We start from the raw sequence: 22,857 nt of genomic DNA, 5'->3' as shown, positions 1-22,857 counted from the left end.
CTTCCCATGATTTCTAATTGCTCCACTAGCTGTGTGTGTGTGTAAAGTGCCGTCAAGTCGCAGCCGACTTATGGCGACCCCTTTTGGGGTTTTCATGGCAAGAGGTGAACAGAGGTGGTTTGCCAGTGCCTTCCTCTGCGCAGCAACCCTGGTATTCCTTGGTGGTCCCCCATCCAAATATTAACCAGGGCTGACCCTGCTTAGCTTCTGAGATCTGACGAGATCAGGCTCACCTGGGCCATCCAGGTTAGGGCGCTCCACTAGCTAGGGTTTTATTATTGTTATTATTATTTTAGCATGCACTGTAGGCTTTGTGCCTTCTGCTCTGCGTCCATCTTTTAGGTGAAGCACACGGATCCTGATAAAATCAGGATTCAGGGAGCACATCTCCTGTCAGAATGGAGCATCTGTCACAGATCGACACGTTCTCCGGCTGGACGTGCTCTGGAGAAGGGCATTTCCTGAGGGGGATGCTCTGTGCGCATTGGCTTCAACCTCCAGAGGTCCGCTGAACAGGAAGGCAGGGTTGACAGGAGGTCTGGAACTTTCTGCTTCGTGCTCTTGATTGGCTTTGTTAACTCTCGCGGGCCAGGGGCTCGGTTCTGCCTGCTCTCGTCCCTGCAGGGTGGATGAAGCAGGACAAATTGTCGGCAAGCTCAGCTGAGCTGGCATCTGCTTCTGCCTGCCATGGGATGGGCGGAGAGACAGACAAATGCTTCAAAATTCAAAGGATGAGAACCGTTTCATGCCACGTGTGCACATTACCGAAGTCATGTGCATACGTCTGTCATCATTAAGTAGCCCACAAAGGCAGTCTGCCTGCATATACCTTTGTTAGTGAGAGATTCAAAATAGATAAAAGGAAGTATTTCTTCACACAATGCATAGTTAAATTGTGGAACTCCCTACCCCAGGATGTGGTGATGGCCGCCAACTTGGAAGGCTTTAAGAGGGGAGTAGACATGTTCATGGAAGAGAGGGCTATCCATGGCTCCTAGTAAAAATGGATACTAGTCATGATGCATACCTAATTGCAGAGACTTAAAGTGATAATGCAATATCTGACTCAGAACATTTGGGGTGCTGACTTTTTAAATATAGAAGCATTTAGGCGCTGACTCTTCAAACATAGAAGCTGATGCACCCTCTCGTAATGTGCCTGGAGAACCGTTTTCCCAATACCCCGCCATGATGACTTAAAATATAGCCGGCATTGGCAATTTTTTACAGTCTCTACGGAGACTGAATTGCCTCTGTACAAAAAACAGAATAAAATTTATCTTCTTTGGGGAGGGATTGTGGCTAATTTTCTTGAGCACCTCCTTGGCATGCAGAAGGTCCCAGGTGCAATCCCCAGCTTCTCCAGTTAAAGGGACTAGGCAAGGAGGTGGTGTGAAAGACCTCTGCCTGAGATCTGGAGAGCCATGGAGAGGGGCTGTGGCTCAGTGGTAGAGCCTCCGCTTGGCAGGCAGAAGGTCCCAGGTTCAATCCCCGGCATCTCCAGTTAAAGGGACCAGGCAAGGAGGTGATGTGAAAGACCTCTGCCTGAGACCCTGGAGAGCCGTTGCCAGTCTGAGTACACAATACTGACTTTGATGGACCGAGGATCTGACTTAGTATTAGACATCTTCATGTATTCTCATCACGATTTGAAACGGGGGTCTAGAAAGCTCTCCAGTTTAAATGGCAAAATACATGATGCGTCTCTCGCTGGGAATGATGAATGCTTTTAAACGGTTGGGTTTCTGTGCCGTGAATGTGGAATGAAGGGGCCTGACCCTTTCCTGATCGCCCCTTTGGTGTTTAATGCAGGGGAAGCCAGGCGTTGAAACGCACGCAGGATGTTTACCGGGGACGCCTGCAGATTTTGTCCTCTGTACTTAAGGAACCTTGCGTCCCCGAATTCAGAATGTAAAGTACAGCTTGATTCTCCCCCCCCAGTCTAGACGAATGGCAGATGGCGCGTGAAGCTGATGGGCAGTAGATTCAGGACAAACAAAAGGAAATACTTATTTACACGACGAATGATTAAAATGTGCGATTCGCTGCCAGAGGATGCAGTGACGTCTACAAGTATGGACAGCTATAAATGGGGGTTAGACCGACTGATGGAGGATAGATCTATCAGCGGCAACTAGGCATGGTGACTAAAGGGGGAACCATCACGTTCAGAGGTAGTCAACCTCTGAATCCCAGTGCCAGGAGGCAACATCAGTGGAAATCTTCAACCTCTATGCCCTCTTGTTGGTCCTGCAGAGGAACTGGTTGGACGCTGGGTGAGACAGGACTAGATGGACCACTGGTCTGATCCAGCAGGGCTCTTCTGATGTTCTAATGAAGGCCTCAGCCTCTAAGCCCTGTTGTTGGCCCTCCAGAGGAACTGCATGACCACTGTGTGAGACGGGATGCTGGACTGGATGGACCACTGGTCTGATCCAATTGGGCTCTTTTTATGTTTTTATGCATAGCGAGGCTGTTCCCGGAGTGTACCACTTCGGAGGGTATGTCTGGATGGCGTGTGTGAATGCTTCCCCACAAAAATAATACCCCCACACAGAAAATTAGCATGATGGGGAGAAAACTGAGCAGCAACGTCTAGTTTCCTGTGTTCTGGATTTTTTTTTTAAAGGAACATTCATTTATGCATCCCCCACCCCCACCCCTGCTGTCTGAAGTGGTACTTTCCAGGAATAGTTTTACCAAGTGCCCGGGCTGTCTTGTGTAGGGCAGGCCTGAGTGTTGTTGGCAGGAGTTGTGACGCTTCCCTGCCATAGCACGCCCTTTGAGCTTTTATCGGGTCCCGCCTCGATCTTTTCCTTTCGGAGCAGCTGTTCCTTCCTTGTCCCCTGGAATGGAGAGAGCAGCTCTTGGAATCCTAAATCCTGGGGGCATAATGAATTTTGAAGGCAGGATTGCAAACTGGTTTCCTCCTGCCTTAATTGTAGGGGAAATGTATTGAGCCAAGGCAATCCACAACATGATCCCTTGTGGGGTTTTTTGAAGGCTTCGGATGCCGGGGGAATGGGCCTGTTTGCATTGTATGCGGCGCTCCAAAATTGTGCCTGGCCGTGTCTGGGTGTCCTCAACTCTGTTTCCAGGCTACATGTTGCTACTGACTTCTCCAGAAGTAGTTTGGGAGGATATGAAATTTGTTGGCAGTTAATATAACCCCCATTCATGTATGTGAAGGTTGGCAGCAGCAGAAGAGTTGGTTTTTCTATGCCGACTTTCTCTACCACTTAAGACAGAATCAAACCAGCTCACAATCCCCTTCCCTTCCCCACAACAGACACCCTGTGAGGTAGGTGGGGCTGAGAGAGGTCTAAGAGAACTGTGACTAGCCCAAGGTCACCCAGCTGGCTTCATGGGTAGGAGTGGGGAAACCAACCCGGTTCACCAGATTAAAGTCCACCGGTCATGTGGAGGAGCAGGGAATCAAACCTGGATCTCCAGATCATCGTCCACTGCTCCAAACCACTGCTCTTAACCACTACACCATGCTGGCTCTCTTCTCAATAACCTCAGCAAACAAGACTTCTCAATAGCCTCAGTGAACAAGATAGGCCCCACCGACAGAAGCTTGGTGGTGGGAAAAAACTGTCAAGTCACAGTTGTCTTATGGCGAGTTTTCAAGGCAAGAGACATTCGGAGGGGGTTTGCCATTGCCTGCCTCTGCATAGTGAAGCAGGTATTCCTTGGTGGTCTCCAATCCAAGAATTAACCAGCACTGAACCTGCGTAGCTTCCAAGATTTGTAGGGTTTTCAAGGCAAGAGACATCCAGAGGCCACTGCATAGCGACCCTGGACTTCCCTGATTTCTTCCCATCCAAGTTCGAACCAGGTCCGACCCTGCTTAGCTTCCAAGATATGACAAGATTGGGCTACCCTGGGCAATCCAGGTCAGGGCCCTCAGGAGCTGAACAGCCAGAACTTTAACCATGGAAGAGCGAACGGCGTGGTTCCTGCCAAAAAAATATGCAACTTTCACTCTCGCACCCCCCTCCTTGGTGCAGCACAGAATTCTCCCTGAAATGCACCTTCTGAGGGACCCCCATACCCCCCAGGAAGAGCATGAAAGGAGGATTCTGCTGTGGGAAGGGGTGAATCTGCTAAAATAATCTCCCTCCTACTGTCCGTGGAAATCTTTCACAGGTTCGAATCCAGTGAATGGAAAGGCCAGACATGAGCAGAAGTGCTGGCATTTTGTTTGTTGAGTGAGGAAGGAAACGTGGGTTTTGAGGAAGGATTTGAAGGAAGGGTGGCACCGAGTAGATGACCTGGGAGGGGTGGGGAGAGAATCGTGTAAGGTGAGCAGCCGCAGAGTTGGTTTTTATAGGGGGAGGGGCCGTGGCTCAGTGGCAGAGCATCTGCTTGGCATGCAGAAGGTCCCAGGTTCAGTCCCCGGCATCTCGAGTTAAAGGGACTAGGCAGGTAGGTTGTGTAAATAAACACACAGGAACACATGAATCTGCCTGATACTGATTCAGACCCTTGGTCCATCAAAGTCAATATTGTCTACTCAGACCAGCAGTGGCTCTCCAGGGTCTCAGGTAGAGGTTTTTCCCATCACGTACTCTGCCTGAGACCCTGGAGAGCCGCTGCCGGTTTGACTTTGATGGACCAAGGGTCTCATTCAGTATCAAGCAGCTTCATGTGTTTGTATGCCAACTTTCTCTACGTTTTAAGGAGAATCAAACTGGCTTACAATCTCCTTTCCTTTCTGTCCCCACCACAGACACCTTGTGAGGTAGGTGGGACTGGGAGTTTGGAGAGAACTGTGACTAGCCCGAGGTCACCCAGCTGGCTTCGTGTGCAGGAGTGGGGAAACCAACCTGGTTCACCAGATTAGAATCTGCCGCTCATATAGAGGAGCAGGGAATCAAACCCAGTTCTCCAGATTAGAGTCCACCGCTGTTAACCACTACACCATGTTTAAAGGGATGGATTTCCTTGCAGCACACACACGCGAGCTGGGAAACCTTGTCTCTTGGTGGATAGTAGCATGATCAAAGGCCCACAACTCTGTCGCATTGTAATGCTTTTTTCTATCTTTCTGACATGGTGCACTTTGGTGGTTTTGTTCCGAGATATTCATGCAGGCGGCAAAAGAGGGAAGATGAAACACATGAAGCTGCCTTCTACTGAATCAGACCCTCAGTCCATCAAAGTCAGTATTGTCTTCTCAGACTGGCAGCAGCTCTCCAGGGTCTCAGGCAGAGGTCTTTCCCATCACCTCCTTGCCTGGTCCCTTGAACTGGAGATGCCGGGGATTGAACCTGGGACCTTCTGCGTGCCAAGCAGATGCTCTACCACTGAGTCACGGCCCCTCACCGATTCTTGTACTCTGGAGAGCTCAAGGTTTACATTTTGGAATCTGAAGGCTGTGATCATGGCTAGGCGAAATTTGTGAGGTTGTTGCCTTTTCTTCCACGTCTCCAGGGCTGGTTCAAGCGAGTGACACCGTAGGACATTTCCAAGTGCTTTCTGCTCGTCCCTTCTGAAGGACAGCTGTGCCAGTTCCCTGCATAGACATGGACTAGCTGCGTCTTCTCCGACGCTTCTCAAATGCTAAGCAGTGCTGTCGATGAGCATGAAATGTCACGGGGAACGCTGTGTGATGGAGAGGCCGCCTTTGGCTTTTCCTTTAGGTTTGTCGGGGTGTTGGGGAGGGCTTTTCTTGGTACAAGAAGAAGAGATGGTTTTTATATGCTGACTTTCTCTCCCTTTTAAGGAGACTCAAACCAGCTTATAATCGCCTTCCCTTCCTCATCCCACAACAGACAACTTGTGAGATGGGTGGGGCTGAGAGAGTTTGGAGAAAACTGGGTGCCCAAGGTTACCCAGCCGGCTTCATGTGGAGAAGTGGGGGGAAGCAAACCCGGTTCTCCAGATTAGAGTCCACCTCTCTTAATCACGCTGGCTCTCTGTTCTGTTCGACCCTTGGTCCATCAAGGACAGTGTTGTCTACTCAGACTGGCAGTGGCTCTCCAGGGTCTCAGGCTGAGGTCTTTAATGTCACCTACTCCCTGGTCTTTTTAAGCTGGAGATACTGGGGATTGAACCCGGGACCTTGTTCATGCCAAGCAGATGCTCTGCCATTGAGCCACAGTCCCACCCGAAAGGGGAGGGGTTTGGCAAAACAGCAGAATCTTGTGCCAGTTCCCTGCCAGACACATTCTGGTTTAAGTGAGCCAGCGTGGTGTAGTGGTTAAGAGTGGTGGACTCTAATCTGGAGAACTGGGTTGGTTTCCCCACTCCACATGAAGCCTGCTGGGTGACCTTGGACTAGTCACAGTTCTCTCTGAACTCTCTCAGTCCCACCTACCTCCCAAGGTGTCTGTTGTGGGAAGAGGAAGGGAAGGAGATTGTAAACCAGTTTGATTCTCCTTAAAAGGGAGGGTAGGTTGGCATGTAAAAACCAACTCCTTCTTCCTCTTCCTCCTCCTCCTTTTCAGAGGGCAGCCATGTTGGTCTAGAGCAGAAGAGCTAGATTTGAGTCCAATGGTACCCTTCATCAGATCCATACCCCCCAAAAAATCGTGTTTGGTCTCACAAGGGCATTACTGGACTTGAATCTGGATTAACGAATATAAAACTCAAGGCACCCTTCTAGCGTACGTGGCATTGGTGAGAACAGAACGTGAGCAGTAAAGGTTAAATTCAGATAGCAGCTTTGTGTAAACACGGTCCCTTTCCCAGTGAATAAATTGAGTTGCAAAAAGCTTTTGCCAAAGGATTTGTTCTCCTCCGATAGCAGGATGTTGGATCCAGGGCTGGATTAACCGCTGGGCTAAGTAAGCCGCAAAACGCGTCCCGTGCCAAAAGATGTCCTCTACCCGTGCGGCATAATTACCTGGTGGCACTTCCATGGGGAGCCTGCGTCTGCGCTAGAGTTCTTCGGCTGTTGACACTGCTCAGTGCCTACATGGCTGTTTCCTGATCGCATGGCATGAAGTAGTTGCCAAGGGGTTTGTGTATGTGTGTGTGTTGCTGCTTAAAAAGGTAATGGTGGTCCCCCTGTGCAAGCACTGGGTCATGACTGACCCATGGGGTGACGTTGGGGAGGATCCATGGCTCAGTGGTAGAGGCTCTGCTTGGCACGTAGAAGGTCCCAGGTTCAATCCCTGGCATCTCCAGTTAAAGGGACTAGGCAAGTAGGTGATGTGAGAGACCCCTGCCTGAGACCCCCGGAGAGCCGCTGCTGGTCTGAGTAGACAATACTGACTTTGATTCAGTATAAGGCAGCTTAATGTGGTGATGTGCTACATCCTGACGTTTACTAGGCAGACTGTGGTGGTGTAGTGGTTAGGAGCGGGGGACTCTAGTCTGGAGAACCAGGTTTGATTCCCCGCTCTTGAATGATAAAATTCTAGAGGCTGTAGTCACCCTTGGGGCCCAGGATTTGAGCAAGTTAAGGCTTATTTTCATATATTTATGTTGGGTTTACCTGGGGTTGCCAGCCTCTAGTTGGGTTGTAGAAAAAATAATGGCCCTGATGACTAAATGGGTACAGCCATCAAAACTGCGTGTATGTGTGTGTGTGTGTGTGTGTGTGTGTGTGTGTGTGTGTGTGTGTGTGTGTGTGTGTATATATATATATATATATATATATATATATATATATATATATATATATATATATATATACGGTAATATCATAAAGCAATTGTATCCGAACACACTATGAATAACAATAGGTATATTAAAGAATCTTTGTGAAATTATATAAATATATATACTTATGAAATTTTATAAATCTATTTATATAATTTAATAAATATACATATTTTATAATTATATAAACATACATATTTTATAATTATATAAACATCCATATTTATATAACAATATACATATGGTTATTCATAGTGTGTTGGGATACAATTGCTTTATGATATTACTGTATATATGCAGTTTTGATGGTTGTATCCATTTAGTCATCAGGGCCGCTATTTTTTCTACAATCTTGTTACTTCGCACGAGTCCCCTTTTTTTACTTAGCCTCTAGTTTGGGCCTGGGGATCTCCTGGGCGTGGAGATCTCCTGGAATTACAGTCCCCCTGGAGAAAATGGCTGCTTTGGAAAATGGACTCTCTGGCATTATACCCCGCTGAGGTCCCTCCCCTCCCCAAACCATGCCCTCCTCAGGGTCTATCCCCAGCTCTCCAGGAATTTGGCAACCGTGGGTCTGGCTAGCGTTATGGGGACCAGTAGAGAATCTTTGTTGGGAGGGCACTGCGATTCTCAGCAGCTCTGGTCTAGGTGGCTGTACTATGCCGGCATTTGGGAGGCCTCACTTCAAAAAGGATGTGGACAGAATCAAGCCGGTGCAGAGGGAAGCCTCCTCACCCCTTGCTCCCCCAGCCATTCACACCTTGGCCTATCCCCCTTCCTTAGCTCAGTGGTAGAGCATCTGCTTGGCTTCTGAAAGTGGAATGGTTCATTCCCAGCTGTGGCTAGGAGTGCCTTTTACAGGCTTTTACTGGTTAGCCAGTGGCAGCCATTCCTGGGCAGAAAGGGTCTGGCCCCCATGGCACATATTCTATGCGGGGCTACCCTTGAACAGTGCTCAGAAACTTTGTTTGGTCCAGAATGCTGCAGGGGCTGTGGCTCAGTTTGTAGAGCATCTGCTTGGCAGGCAGAAGGTCCCAGGTTCAATCCCTGGCATCTCCAGTTAAAGGGACTAGGGGAGGGGCCGTGGCTCAGTTTGTAGAGCATCTGCTTGGCAGGCAGAAGGTCCCAGGTTCAATCCCCAGCCTCTCCAGTTAAAGGGACTAGGGGAGGGGCCGTGGCTCAGTGGCCTAGCATCTGCTTGGCAAGCAGAAGGTCCCAGGTTCAATCCCGGGCATCTCCAGTTAAAAGGACTAGGCAAGTAGGTAATGTGAAAGATCTCCGCCTGAGACCCTGGAGAGCTACTGCCGGTCAGAGTAGACAATACTGACTTTGATGGACCGAGGGTCTGATTCAGTATAAGGCAGCTTCATGTGTGTTCATGTGTTCACTATTCTGTTCAGGGCATAGAAAGGAAAGACACTCGCCTCCCTCGCTTTGGCAGATATGGCGCATATTTACCGTGGCTCAGGTTGAAAAGGCCCTTTCCCCCATGACTAGGGCGGTGCAGAGCGAAGCAGGTTTATCCAGCCGGAGAAGAAACAGGAGGCTGTTTCTTTCTGCCCTCCCCGCATTGCTCAGAGGTTTTTTGTTTTTTTTTAAATATAAAGAGGGGGGAAGAATTTGACGGTCTGGCCGACATTCCAGCAGCCGAGGATTAGCAGCCAAACCTCCCTGTCAGCATCCCCCCCCCCCAAGTCCCAGCCCCAGGAGAAAAAGAGAGAGAGTGAAAGAGGACCAGCTTTGGCGCATGAGAACAACAGTCTCTTTGGGAAGCTGCCGGGACCGTAACCGGATCAGGCTGACCCCCCCAAGCTGTGCCGGGTCACCCTACGCCAGGCCGGAGTCGGCCACCGATGCGGGATAGAGGGTTGGTTCACACAGAACCAAGCGCCGGAGGGGCGAGAACGCAGCCAGGGGGCATCCGGGGCAGGGCCTGGCTTGCAGTGAAACAGTTGTGGGGTCGCAGAAGTTCACAGCGCAACCGGCTTTGCCACAGCGTGGAAGGGACAGGCCTCAAACTGCCCCCCATTCAGTGGCAACAGCGCTCCATACGGCATTGCGCCTCGTGGTGTCGCAATTGGGGACGTATCACGGGAGAATTGATCCTGAGGTGAAGGAAGATCATAGAGTTGGAAGGGGCCATAGAAGCCATCTAGTCCAACCCCCTGCTCAATGCAGGATCAGCTTGGAGCATCCCTGACAAGTGCTTGTCCAGCTGCTGCTTAAGGACTGCCAGTGAGGGGGAGCTCAACACCTCCCTAGGCAGCCGATTTCACAGCTGAACAACTCTTACTGTAAATTTTTTCCCCCTAATATCCAGCCGGTACCTCTCTGCCCACAATTTAAACCCATTATTGCGATTCCTATCCTCTGCTGCCAAGAGGAACAGCTCCCTGCCCTCCTCTACGTGTGTGTTAAGTACCATCAAGTCGCTTCCGACTCATGGCGACCCTATGAATCAAAGTCTTCCAGAATGTCCTATCTTTGACAGCCTTGCTCAGATCTTGCAAATTGAGGGCTGTGGCTTCCTTGATTGAGTCAACCCATCTTTTGTTGCGTCTTCCTCTTTTCCTGCTGCCTTCAACTTTTCCAAACATGGTTGTCTTTTCCAGTGACTCTTGCCTTCTCATAATGTGACCAAAATATAATAGCCTCAGTTTAGTCATTTTAGCTTCTAGGGTCAGTATAGGCTTGATTTGATCTATAATCCAGTGATTTGTTTTTTTTGGCAGTCCACGGTATCTTTAACACTCTCCTCCAACACCACATTTCAAAGGAATCTACAGCCCTTCAAAGACTTCAAGAGAGCAATCCTGTCCCCCCTCAACCTCCTCTTCTCCAGACTAAACATTCCCAATTCCCTCAGCCTTTCCTCAGAGGGCTTGGTCTCCAATGATGTCCTTTCAGACCCTGTCCAAGAGGTGGGGGCTTCCACCACCCACCCCTGCCACCATCTCCACTACCCCCTCGCCCTTCCCAGGAACCACAACAGCTGACTGTCCTTCCCATCTCACTCCCTCAGACATCTTTAAACGCAGTGCAGCAAGCCGTGCATGCGCAGTAGGGCTTCCCAGAGATGCACACGTTCGGGAAGCGGGCATGCACAGTTTGCCACGCTCTGACAATCAGGGAAGAAGCATTAGCCTTTCTGGGATGAGGCAGCAGGAAGCGGTGGGAGGCCTGCGTTTGCACCCCTCATGGAGGTGCCGCTATGCCACCCCTGTTCCTTTCTTTCTATTCTTCCTGTGGTTTCCAGGGTGAGTCTCGTGTTTCGGTTGCTCAAGTCCAGGCCCCCAACAAATTGGTGGATTTTCCAGCAGAAATGAACTTGTCTTGAAACTGTACTTTTAAAAAAATTTCCCCCTCTAGAAACACTGATGGATACGAAGTTGGTAACGTCTGAGTTGGCGTGGACGGCTCATCCAGAGACTGGGGTAAGTTTTTTAATTGTGGGGTTGGGAATTTAGTGCTTGAGACTGCATGAGTTCATTTCAGTGGGCTTAGACTGGAGTAACTCTGCGTAGGATTGTGCTGTTAGTTCCCTATAAGCAAAATTGCAAATATACCCAGTGCTACAGTATGCTGCACTGTATGCTACCTTGGCACATATATCTTTTGCTATCTGGGGTAGGAAAAAGCAAAAGTTGAAAACAGAAAACCCTGATTTATGTACTTATTTATTTTATCTGTATCCCACCTTCCCTGGCACAGCCGGGCCCAAGGCGGCTTCCAACATGATAAATACAGTGTACAGTGTATATAACAACATTAAAATATACAACTAAGAACTTAAAACTATAACCCAAACTTGATAACTGGCTCCTATAAATGATAGCCAGTCTGGTGTAGTGGTTAAGAGCGGTGGTTTGGAGCAGTGGAGTCTGATCTGGAGAACCGTTTGATTCCCCACTCTTCCACCTGCTGAATCAGACCAAGGCCCATCAAGTCCAGCAGTCTGCTCAAACAGTGGCCAACCGGGTGCCTCCAGGAAGCCCCCAAGCAAGACGACTGCAGCAGCATTGTCCTGCCTGCGTTCCACAGCACCTGATATAATAGGCATGCTCCTCTGATCCTGGAGAGAATAGGTATGCATCATGACTAGCATCCATTTTGACTTGTAGCCACGAATAGCCCTCTCCTCCATGAACATGTCCACTCCCCTCTTAAAGCCTTAAGAACATAAGAAAGGCCATGCTGGATCAGGCCAAGGTCCATCAAGCCCAGCAGTCTGTTCACACAGTGGCCAACCAGGTGCCTCTAGGAAGTCCACAAACAAGACAACTGAACAGGATTATCCTGCCTGTGTTCCACTGCACCGAATATAATAGGCATGCTCCTCTGATACTAGAGAGAAAAGCTTCTCCCTGTCCACTCTCCCCATACCATGCATCATTTTATAGACCTCTATCATGTCTCCCCATAACCGCCTTCTTTCCAAGCTAAACAGCTGGTTGAATATGTGTGGTTCTGGGCATTCGGAAATCTCTGAAGCCAGTGGCAGGGGAGTGAAACTTCGATGCTCTTCTCTCTCCCCTTTTGGCAAGCAAAGCAAGCCCAAAACGAATTGTGCAAAATAGGGGAAACCAATTGCCAAATAAATTATTCAAAGCAAGAGGAATTATGCAAATTGGTTCTCTAGGCAGAGCAGATTTCCCCAGTCTCAGAATTTAGCTTTATCTGATACAAAATTTGGTTTTCCTTAAACGGCAAGATTTTTAGAGCTGAATAGACCCTTTCCTGTGTATTGGGCCATCCTATGGATCTCTGCCTCTTGGAGGGTTGTTTTTTGTCATCTTCTGGGCATGGAGTAGGGGTCACTTGGGATGTGGGTGTGGAGGGGGTGGTTGTGAATTTCCTGCATTGTGCAGCAGGTTTGACTAGATGACCCTGGTGGTCCCTTCCAACTCTGTGATTCTATTATTTCTAACGGGAAGCTGTTTGGGAGAATTCCAGCACAATTCCAGGAGGAGTCTGTCTCCTCTCCTAGACCTCTCCAATTTTGCCCTTGTATTTATTCATTTTTTTTACCAGCATGGTGTAGTGGTTAAGAGTGGTGGTTTGGAGCAGTAGACTCTGATCTGGAACACCGGGTTTGATTCCCCACTCTTCCACATGAGCTGTGGACGCTAATCTGGTAAACTGGATTTGTTTCCCCACTCCTACCCATGAAGCCAGCTGAGTGACCTTGGGCTAGTTACAGCTCTCTTAGAGCTCTCTCGGCCCCACCTACCTCACAGGGTGTCTGTTGTGGGAAGGGGAAGGGAAGGTGATTGTAAGCTGGTTTTGATTCTCCCTTAAGTGGTAGAGAAAGTCGGCATACAAAAAATTACTCCTCTTCCTCTTCTTGCTTCCTCCTCCTCCTCTTCCTCCTCCTCCTCTTCTTTTTCTTCCTCCTCCTCCTCTTCCTCCTCCTCCTCTTCTTCCTCCTCCTCCTCTTCCTCCTTCTCTTCCTCCTACTCTTCTTCTTCTTCTTCCTCCTCCTCCTCCTCCTCTTCTTCTTATTCCTCTTCCTCCTCCTCCATTAATGGGTTTCATTTTGTCCAGTGGGAAGAAGTCAGCGGCTACGACGAGGCAATGAACCCCATCCGGACCTACCAGGTGTGCAACGTGCGGGAGAGCAACCAGAACAACTGGCTGCGCACCCAGTTCATCCAGCGCCATGACGTCCAGCGCGTCTACGTGGAGCTCAAGTTCACGGTGCGCGACTGCAACAGCATCCCCAACATCCCGGGCTCCTGCAAAGAGACCTTCAACCTCTTCTATTACGAGTCGGATACGGACTCCGCCTCCGCCTCCAGCCCTTTCTGGATGGAGAACCCCTACATCAAAGTGGATACCATTGCTCCCGATGAGAGCTTCTCCAAGCTGGAATCTGGCCGGATGAACACCAAAGTGCGCAGCTTCGGACCCCTTTCCAAGAATGGCTTCTACCTTGCCTTCCAGGACCTGGGCGCGTGCATGTCCCTCATCTCGGTCCGGGCCTTCTACAAGAAGTGCTCCAGCACTATCGCCGGTTTTGCCATTTTCCCCGAGACCCTGACCGGGGCGGAGGCGACCTCCCTCGTGATTGCGCCGGGGACCTGCATCCCCAACGCGGTGGAAGTATCAGTACCCCTAAAGCTCTATTGTAATGGCGACGGGGAGTGGATGGTGCCTGTGGGGGCTTGCACGTGTGCGGCAGGATACGAGCCGGCCATGAAGGACACTCAGTGCCAAGGTAAGCCGCCATCTCTGTTCAGGTGCTCCCGAGTTGCAGCTTGGAAAGGGCCATGTTGAGCTCTCTCCTGCTCTTTGGTGGCCTCAGGTGGTATGGGGCTGGCTGTAGACTCGTTTGCCCTTCAGGCAGGGAATCAAAACTTCTCTTTCCCCTCACTTGGAAAGGGGTCCCCTCTCATCAGTGGTCATTTTTTCTTTCTTTCTTTCTTTCTTTCTTTCTTTCTTTCTTTCTTTCTTTCTTTCTTTCTTTCTTTCTTTCTTTCTTTCTTTCTTTCTTTCTTTCTTTCTTTCTTTCTTTCTTTCTTCTCTCTGTTATCTCTCTCTCTATCATCTCTCTCATTTCTCTAGCATCTCTCTGTCACCTTTCTCTGTGTGTGCCATATCCCTCTCTCTGTGTATAGCTTTCTCTGTGTGTCATCTCTCTCTTTCTCTATCTGTCTATCTTTCTTTCTCTCATCTCTCTCTCTATCATCTCTGTCACCTCTCTGTGTCACCTCTCTCTGTGTGTGTCATATCCCTCTCTGTGTATCATATCTCTCTGTGTGTGTCTTCTCTCTCTGTCTGTCTATCTTATTTAATGCTGCTCATACAGCTATAGCCTTGAGCAGAAAACAAAGGGACAAAAAATGCCTTACGTAGTGTCATTCTTCTGATATTTAATTATCGCCCCTGTCAATTTTGCCACAGACAGAGTAACAGAATCATTTAAATCTGATAATAGCCATGTCACATTAAAGATTATTTAAATGAATGTCGATCTGTGCCCCTGAGCCCTCACTCTGCCTCATGGACTCTGTTCCAGCCTCCATATTTCCATTCGGTAATACGGCTGGCGCTGGCGGCCACCAGCAGTGGCAGAAAAAGAGGCAGGCGGGGAGGGGAGACCTGTTGAAATGACTCGGACAAAGTCGTACGGACCACCGAGCGCCCGCCAAGGAGCAGCGCTAAGTCTGTGGCTAATATCTTAAAGAGCATCTCTTCCATCCAGTAATACCTGATGTGGAGGCTCTACTTAGAGCCTGCTCTTTGTGTGAACTTAGTTTTGGGTAGTGGCAGAGCTCGTCCTTGTGGGGAGGGGCCACAGCTCAGTGGTAGAGCGCAGGCTTTGCATTCATAAGGTCCCAGGTTCGATCCTCAGCATTTCCAGTTAAAAGTTGTCAGCTGGCAGAGCTCGGTAAAAACCTATGTTGGCCAGTACTGAGCTAGAAGGTCTGACGTGGTACAAGATTGCTTCATAAACAGCCCTTCCTGTATTGGTCCCAGTGGTATGGAAGCAAAACACCAGCTATAAAGTCTTTTAAAGGTAGTGAGCCCTTCTCAAAAACATTTTGTGGAGTTGTTGTTTTAATATGAACTGTATCTCACTTTTTTTTTGGAGTTGGTACTAGGGTTTCCAGCTCCAGTTTGGGAAAAACCTGGAGATTTTGCCGGTGGAGCCTGAGGAGGGCGGGATTTGGAGAGGGGAAGGACTTCAACACCATAGAGTCCAATTGCCAAAAGGGCCATTTCCTCCAGGGAAACTGATCTCTGTTGCCTGGAGATCAGTTGCAATAGCGGGAGATCTCCAGCCACCACCTGGCAGTTGTCAACCCTAGTTGGTATTCATCTGTGTTCATTTTTAGGAGGTGTGGTGTTTAGGGGGCAGTAGCCTCCCTAACTTGGTTGAAAGTGGGATACAAACTTTTTGATTAAATCTATGGAAAAAAATCTAATTAGAGGGCTTCCTAGTAGCTCTGGGCTGGAAAATACCTGGAGATTTTTGGGGCGGAGCCTGGGGAGGGTGGGGTTTGGGGAGGGGAGGGACTTCAATGCCATAGAGTACAATTGCCAAAGCCGCCATTTTTTCCAGGTGAGCTGATCTCTATCGGCTGGAGATCAGTTATAATTGCAGGAGCTCTCCAGCTAGTACCTGGAAGTTGGCAACCCTCCTACCAAGACTTGCATCTGCAAAAGAGCCAAGCTCTACTTTAGGGTACAAAGAAGTGTCAGGAAGGGCACTCTGCGCATGCACTCCAGCCAGCCTCAGTCTTAACCATCAGGGTGGAATATAACAGGCGGCAGCTTTTTTTTTTTTTTAAGGAACTTGCAGTCAAAGCTGTTGAGGGCTTTGTGTGATCAAAAGCAGCGCCTCGAATTGTACTTTGGGAGCGTGCCCCAGATTTGGCTCAAGGCTGCTTCTATGCTTTTTTCTCCCCCTCTCTGTGGAAATGATCTACGCTTGTTCTGACCTCCCTTCGAGGCCGATCTCCTGACCTCTGAGTTTTAAAATTTAAAAAACCCTGTATTTTCTTGGTTCTGCGCTCGAGCGCCTGGAAGCATTAAAGCCTCCCGGACGCTTGCCCAGGTCTTGCCCAGTTCTAATATCTCCTGTGATTGAAAGTGTGATGGGTGGCTGAAAGTCCAGCAGGCCACCAGGTGTCTCCCCCCCTTTTCCCCTTCCCTCTGGTCATGGATCGCTTGTTCCCGAACCTGGATGTTATCTCCTGAAGTGGAAATCCAATTGATTCTGAATCGAAAGAGACCGTCGTCTGGGAGGAGGAGCAGCAATCCGTGGATGGGAAACGGCTTGGGAGGGGGCGGCTGGAGCAGCAAGCGCCGGTGACTTCGGCTGGCCTCAGTTCTGGGAACCTGTTATTTTTATCTGTGTGTTTAATATAAACGTGGCACCTACGCTACCTCGTTGTCCCTGTGCTGGTCGGCAGACTCTGTTTAAAGCGGCCTGCAGGAATGCTAAGGATAACCTGAAAGTCATGCTAAATGAATTCAGTGTGGTGTAGTGGTTAAGAGCTGTGGACTCTAATCTGGAGGAGGAGGAGAAGGAGAAGGTAAAGGTCCCCTGTGCAAGCACCGGGTCATTCCTGACCCATGGGGTGACGTCACATCCTGACGTTTCCAAGGCAGACTTTGTTTGCGGGGTGGTTTGCCAGTGCCTTCCCCAGTCATCTTCCCTTTACCCCCAGCAAGCTGGGTACTCATTTGACCGACCTCGGAAGGATGGAGAAGAGTTGGTTTTTATATGCTGACTTTCTGTACCACTTAAGGAAGAATCAAACCGGCTTACAATCACCTTCCCTTCCCCTCCCCACAACAGACACAGTTGGCTTCGTGTGTAGGAGTGGGGAAACTAATCCAGTTCACCAGATTAGCGTCCGCCGCTCATGAGGAGGAGTGGGGAATCAAACCCGGTGCTCCAGATCAGAGTCCGCTGCTGGGAGAACTGGGTTCGATTCCGCACTCCTCCACATGAGTGGCGGACTCTAATCTGTTGAACCGGGTTGGCTTCCCCACTCCTCCACATGAAGCCTGCTAGGTGATCTTGGGCTCGTCACAGTTCTCTCAGAACTCTCTCAGCCCCACCTACCCCACATGGTATCTTTCGTGGGGAGAGGAAGGGAAGGTGATTGTAAGCCGCTTTGAGACTCCTTTAAAAAGGTAGATAAAAGCGGGGTATACAAACCAACTATTCTTCTTCTACCTCAGTCACCTTCTCATCTCAGTCACTCTTTCTGTCATGGGGGCCCCAGGTATGATGCCTTAGACTAGGGGTGTCAAACTCAATTGCTTCGAGGGCCAGATATGACATAAATGTCACTTGGTTGGGCCGGGCCATGCTTCACCAGCCCAGATTGAAAGGGGGGGCTGTCTTGGCTGGCTTGTGGTCCGGATAAAAGCTTTTGAGGGGCCGGATCCAGCCCGCGGGCCTTATGTTTGACACCCCTGCCTTAGACCATCCACGATGTCTTAACTTCTCTGGTTTTTGAGGCCTTAAAACCTTCCATTGAATGTGACAACTTTGCTCGGCATTCCTGAAAGTACAGATTGTGGCATTTCTGGAGGTCCCACCTGGGGTGCCAATTCTGTCACGGTCGTCCATTTTAGGGAGGCAAGGCAGACCAGGATCTACTAAGCTGCCATGCTATCCAGCTACCTCGGTTGCCCGCCTTTGGTTTGCCAGAAAAGGGGGGAGAATCCCTTGATAGGATTATTCTCCTACAGAATAAAGAAGAGGATCCGAAGCGCAGCAATTATGCATTCCCGCATAGGCAAATGAGGCTAGGTCTTGCCTAAACTGAGAGAACGCATTGCTATTTGGAGATTCGAACACAAGGCTGTCCTGGCCAACTGCAGCCCGCTTGATCCTCCTCCAAAGAGAGGTCAACAGCAGGGGTTTGTCTCCAAATAATGGGGTTTTTCATATCTGTTCGTAACTTGTTGTGATTCTTCTCCAAGCAAACAAGCTCAGAATCCAAAATAAATCCATCTCAAAGACCTGCGTTGGCAGGGGGAAAGATGTAAGGATGCCTGCAGGGTAGACGGCAGTGACAAGAATTAGAGAGTGCTTGGCACCGGCGACTGCCAGAGTTTGAGCCTTCAGGGTTTGTAGATTTAGACAAGGAGCTTCTAAGAACCTGAGCTTCACAGGGCGCATTCCTCACTGAGCCATGCCACCTCTACATGATGCGCAGCCAGGCGGTGTGGTTTTTCATCTCTGGACAGCTGCTGCCATTGTGATCTTGGGAGTTCAAGATGTAAAATTATTCAAGTGAGAGAAGAACCGCCTGCTGGAGGAGGGGTCATGGCTGAGTGGTTAGAGCATCTGCTTGGCATGCAGAAGGTTCCAGGTTCAATCCCCGGCATCTCCAGTTAAAAGGACTAGGCAAGTAGGTGATGTGAAAGACCCCTGCCTGAGACCCTGGAGAGCTGCTGCTGGTCTGAGTAGACAATACTGACTTTGATGGGCCAAGGATCTGATTCAGTATAAGGCAGTTTCATGTGTTCATAGGTTCTTGTGAGGGGCCGTGGCTCAGTGGCTCAGCATGCAGAAGATCCCAGGTTCAATCCCTGGCATCTCCAGTTGAAATTACTGGGGAGGAAGTGATAGGAGCGACTCCGCTTGAGACCCTGGAGAACCACTGCCAGTCAGACTAGATAGTACTGACCTTGATGGACCGAGGGTCTGATTCAGTATAAGCCAGTTTTATGTGTTCATGTGGATCGGTGCTCAAGCCTGTCAGTTCCAGTACCCTTTCTCTCAACAGGTTGATGCTTCTGTAAACTCAAAGTCTGGGGAAAAAGCAGTCTTTCCTCTGCCGATCATTCCCAGGATCTGGTTTACTAGCTGTATACATGGAGGGTCTACCCTCCATTAATCTGCCCAGTTATTTTAAATATCATCAGTACTTGTGGCGGTGAATTCCAAACATTTTGTGATACATGAATGTTCCTGTTCAATCTTTCTTCTAGACTTGATTCTCCACACCAAGAGTATATAGAGTTTCGACCTTATGAGTCTATATGTCAGGATCAGGCGTCTGTCCCTAGCATCCCATAAGCAAACTTATCCAGGCAGGTAGCTCTGAAGCAGTAACACTTTATTAGGAGCAAAAAGACAGATTTAAGAACTGACTGCCTACACGCAGGTAAGGCTGGTAATGGCGAAACATTGGCAGGTTACATGTTTTAAAGCATTACAGGCTACGATGGTAAACACGGCTAAGCATCCCCGAGATAAGCTATTCCCAGGTCAGGCAGACTAAACGTCAACGCAGCTGTGGGAGAAAGGAAGAGCGAAACTGTACACAGAGTTTACAGGCATGGGAACCAAGGACTTGGTGTGTAGCCAGAAGCTGGCCTGCTCATGTCAAGAGCCTTTATCCCTGCTAGCAGCAAAGGTCTGACACTGTAGACACAGAATAGTTGAGCAGACGCCGTGATCTGGGGTTTGATATTATAATGCAATTTTACCCTACGACAAACAAAATGAAAGCCAATGGGGATTGCCGTCCACTCTATGATTTTGGTTGTCATGATCTGTGAATGAGCCACTTTTCTGCACTTGTACATGCGATTGATCAGCCTCGCTTTCCCAGCTCTTTGGTGCATAAGGTCGCATGGCCGACCCCCAGGTGTAAATTAACCAAATCAGAAGTCACAGGTTCATAGTCTGCCATCTTGCCTGGCTGCGTCCAGCCATTTTGTTGGGCAGAGCGAGAAAGGATTTCGTAGCTGCTCTCAGCCGGTTTGAGCTCTGGCTAAAATTTTGGGAGATTAAAAAAAAAAAAAAAAAAAAACTTGGGCACAGAGCTTCTCGTTCTTTATCCAGGCAGCTTCTTGGCCGCGAGCCGATAAAAATCTTCTTTTTGCTACTTTTGTGCCTAGAGTGAAAATATGTATAGGTGAACGTCCATGTGTCTCTGCTTGTGCTTTTAGAGTTGGCGATCTTCCATGGGAAGCCTTCATGTCTGTAAATGGAAACAGATTTTAAGGATTTACAGGGCCTTGAAGTTAGCCAGATTTCCTGTAAGTCGTGAGGGGACTTTGAAAACGTTCGTAGACTCGTTCGGTAGATTTGAAATGTGACTGGCGCTTGCCTCTCCCTTGTCTCTGAAGAGGCATCGGGCTTTGTCTCCTGGCCGTGCCCTGTTGGAAACTCTCCCACAAAAGGCTTGCATGTAAAACTGTGACCTGCAAATCCAATCCTCCAAAGCACTGGGCATTGTAAAATAGCACCGAGTTTGATACATCCTTGCAAATTAAGTCCACAGAAAAGTCTGGCCTTGCAAGCGATTCTTATTAGCCCGGCTGCCCACATATGTCTGCATTAGTCATTTGGGTGCTCTGACAACTTTAATTTAAAAAAACAACCCAGTGCTGGGGAAGAACAGACTCTCTTCCAGTTGACAAAAGTTGTACTTCCTGCTAGCCTAGGGTTGCATCTTGTCTCACATCTCTGGGTAGTTACCAGCTGGACTTAAAGAAAACAGTCTTCCCCTGTTAGCTACCGGTATATAGGGTTGCCAGGTCCCTCTTCGCTACCAGCAGGAGGTTTTTGTGGTGGAGCCTGAGGAGGGCGGGGTTTGGGGAGGGGAGGGACTTCAATGCCATACGGTCCAATGGCCAAAGCGGTCATTTTCTCCAGGGGATCTGATCTCTATTGGCTTGAGATCAGTTGTAATAGCAGGAGATCTCCAGCTGGTACCTGGAGGTTGGCAACTCTATGCTAGCCTGAAGAGACTCCTTGCTAACCAGGCAAGTGGCCCTGAAGTTAGGCGTTATGATGGATGCACAAGTGTTGTAAATTAGGAATAAAATACCCCAGGCTGAGATACTGCACAGTAACACCTTGCTGCAGTGATGGCGAACCTTTTAGAGACCGAGTGCCCAAACTGCAACCCAAAACCCACTTATTTATCGCCAAGTGCCAATACGGCAATTTAACCTGAATACTGAGGTTTTAGTTTAGAAAAAACAACTCATACATTCACATATTTTGCGTTAAAAGAAAAACACAATAACAGAGCTTTCAATGATGCAAACTTTTACCTTTCAATAAAAAGTTGTTTGTATTTGGCATGCATCTCTCCAGGACTCGTCCTCTGCTCAGCCACCAGACATTATTGCTAGGGTTGCCAGGTCTCCAGCCACCACCTGGAGGTTGGCAGCCCTAGTAGAGGAAGGGAAGGGGGAGGGATAGAGAAAGGAAGGAACTGGGAAAGGAAAGAGAATGAAGGAACTGGGGAAGGAAGGAAGAAAGGGGGGGAGGGAAGGGGGGAGGGAAGGGGGGAGGGAAGGAAGGAAGGAACTGGGAAAGGAAAGAGAATGAAGGAACTGGGGAAGGAAGGAAGGAAGGGGGAGGGACGAAGAAAGAAAGAGGGGAAGAAAGAGGGGAAGGAAGGAACTGGGGAAGAAAGGATGAAAGGGAGGAAGGATGGAAGGAAGAAAGGAAGGAAGTGTCCTGGGTCGGGCCTCAAGCCCAACCCAGGACTTGCTCCAGGGCGCACACCCGAAGTTCTCCCCCCCTTACCGGATGCTCTGGGGAGGCGGGGAGGCGATGGTGGTGGATGGCGGAGATGTTGGGGCCCAGCGCGGCAGCATCGGTCACCTCCCAGCTGGGAGGGGGCAGGGGAGGAGGGGGCGGCGAGGGCGAGCGCGCCAACACTCGCGACCCTGCCAGCCTGCTGGCGACCTTAGGGGGCAGGGAGGGAGAAGGCAGAGGCCATGCAGCCACGCCCGAGCCAGAGGACTTGAGGGTGGCTCCGGCTACCCCACAAGCTTACCGCAGGAGTCAGGGACGAGCGGGGGAGAGGGGGAGGACGGCGGGAGATGGCAGGCCTTTCTCCGGCGGACGCACGGCTGTTGAGGGGCCGCCTGGCCCTCCGCGAGCGCCCTGAGAAGGAGGAGGAGGCGGGCGAAAACGGCCGGGGGAGAGGCGCCTGAGGAGGAGGACGATGGCGGCGGCAGCCTGGAGCTGGACTGTTGGGAGCTGCCTGTGGGGGACGAGGAGGAGGAAGGTGGCGAGGAGGAGCTGCTGCTGGAGCCTGGAGGAGGAGGCCCAGCCTCGTTGCTGCTGGCCTCCCGCCGCCTGTCAGCTGTTGCGGGGCAAGAGGGGGGAAGAGGAAGAAGCCAGCCGCGTGCGTGCGAGGCAGGAAGCTGACCCACCGACGCACGCACAGTGAGGGGGGGAGCTCAGCTGAGAGAGGGAGGGGCACAGACGACCAGGGAGGCTTTTGGAGCCCACCCGCGCGTGCCGGCAGAGAGGGCTACGCGTGCCGGAAGTGGCACGCGTGCCATAGGTTCGCCAACACGGCCTTGCTGGTTTCATTTGCCACATCTGAGCAAGTTGTGAGATCACAACTTTACACTTGTGCCCACAAAAAAAAAACTCTACCAGCAATAGAATGCTAATGAACACCACACCTTCTGTTAGCTTGGTTCCCCACTAGCCATATAGTCTGTGACTGCCTTGATTTGTTCGCTTCGTTTTTACAGCCTGTATGGAGAACTATGTGGTCCAACCCCTTGGATTCCAGCATTTTCTGAATTGTTTTTCTGTCTTTTTCGGATCTAACTTGTGGCAATTTTTTTAGAAACTTAAATGCGGGGCCAGACTGTACCATGTGAACAGTCAAAGTACAATAGTTACTGTTGCCAGGTCCCTCTTCGCCACGGACGGGAGGTTTTGGGGGTGGAGCTTGAGGAGGGCGGGGTTTGGGGAGGGAAGGGGCTTCAATTCCATAGAGTCCAATT

At 49.8% G+C, this 22,857-nt stretch overlaps 1 protein-coding gene across 1 annotated transcript in view; it reads left to right on the top strand.

The window, feature by feature from the left end:
• Nucleotides 1–22,857, top strand: part of EPHB3 (EPH receptor B3) — a 118,411-nt gene that overhangs the window by 39,768 nt on the left and 55,786 nt on the right. Inside the window, exons 2-3 of the mRNA XM_056849264.1 lie at nt 10,984–11,048; nt 13,159–13,831. Of these exons, the coding sequence (XP_056705242.1) occupies nt 10,984–11,048; nt 13,159–13,831 (738 nt within the window). The remainder of the gene's footprint in view (nt 1–10,983; nt 11,049–13,158; nt 13,832–22,857) is intronic.

This window comes from Euleptes europaea, chromosome 5, assembly GCF_029931775.1.
Source record: "Euleptes europaea isolate rEulEur1 chromosome 5, rEulEur1.hap1, whole genome shotgun sequence".
Lineage (NCBI taxonomy): Eukaryota > Metazoa > Chordata > Lepidosauria > Squamata > Sphaerodactylidae > Euleptes > Euleptes europaea.
This window is presented reverse-complemented; position numbering and strand designations above follow the sequence as displayed.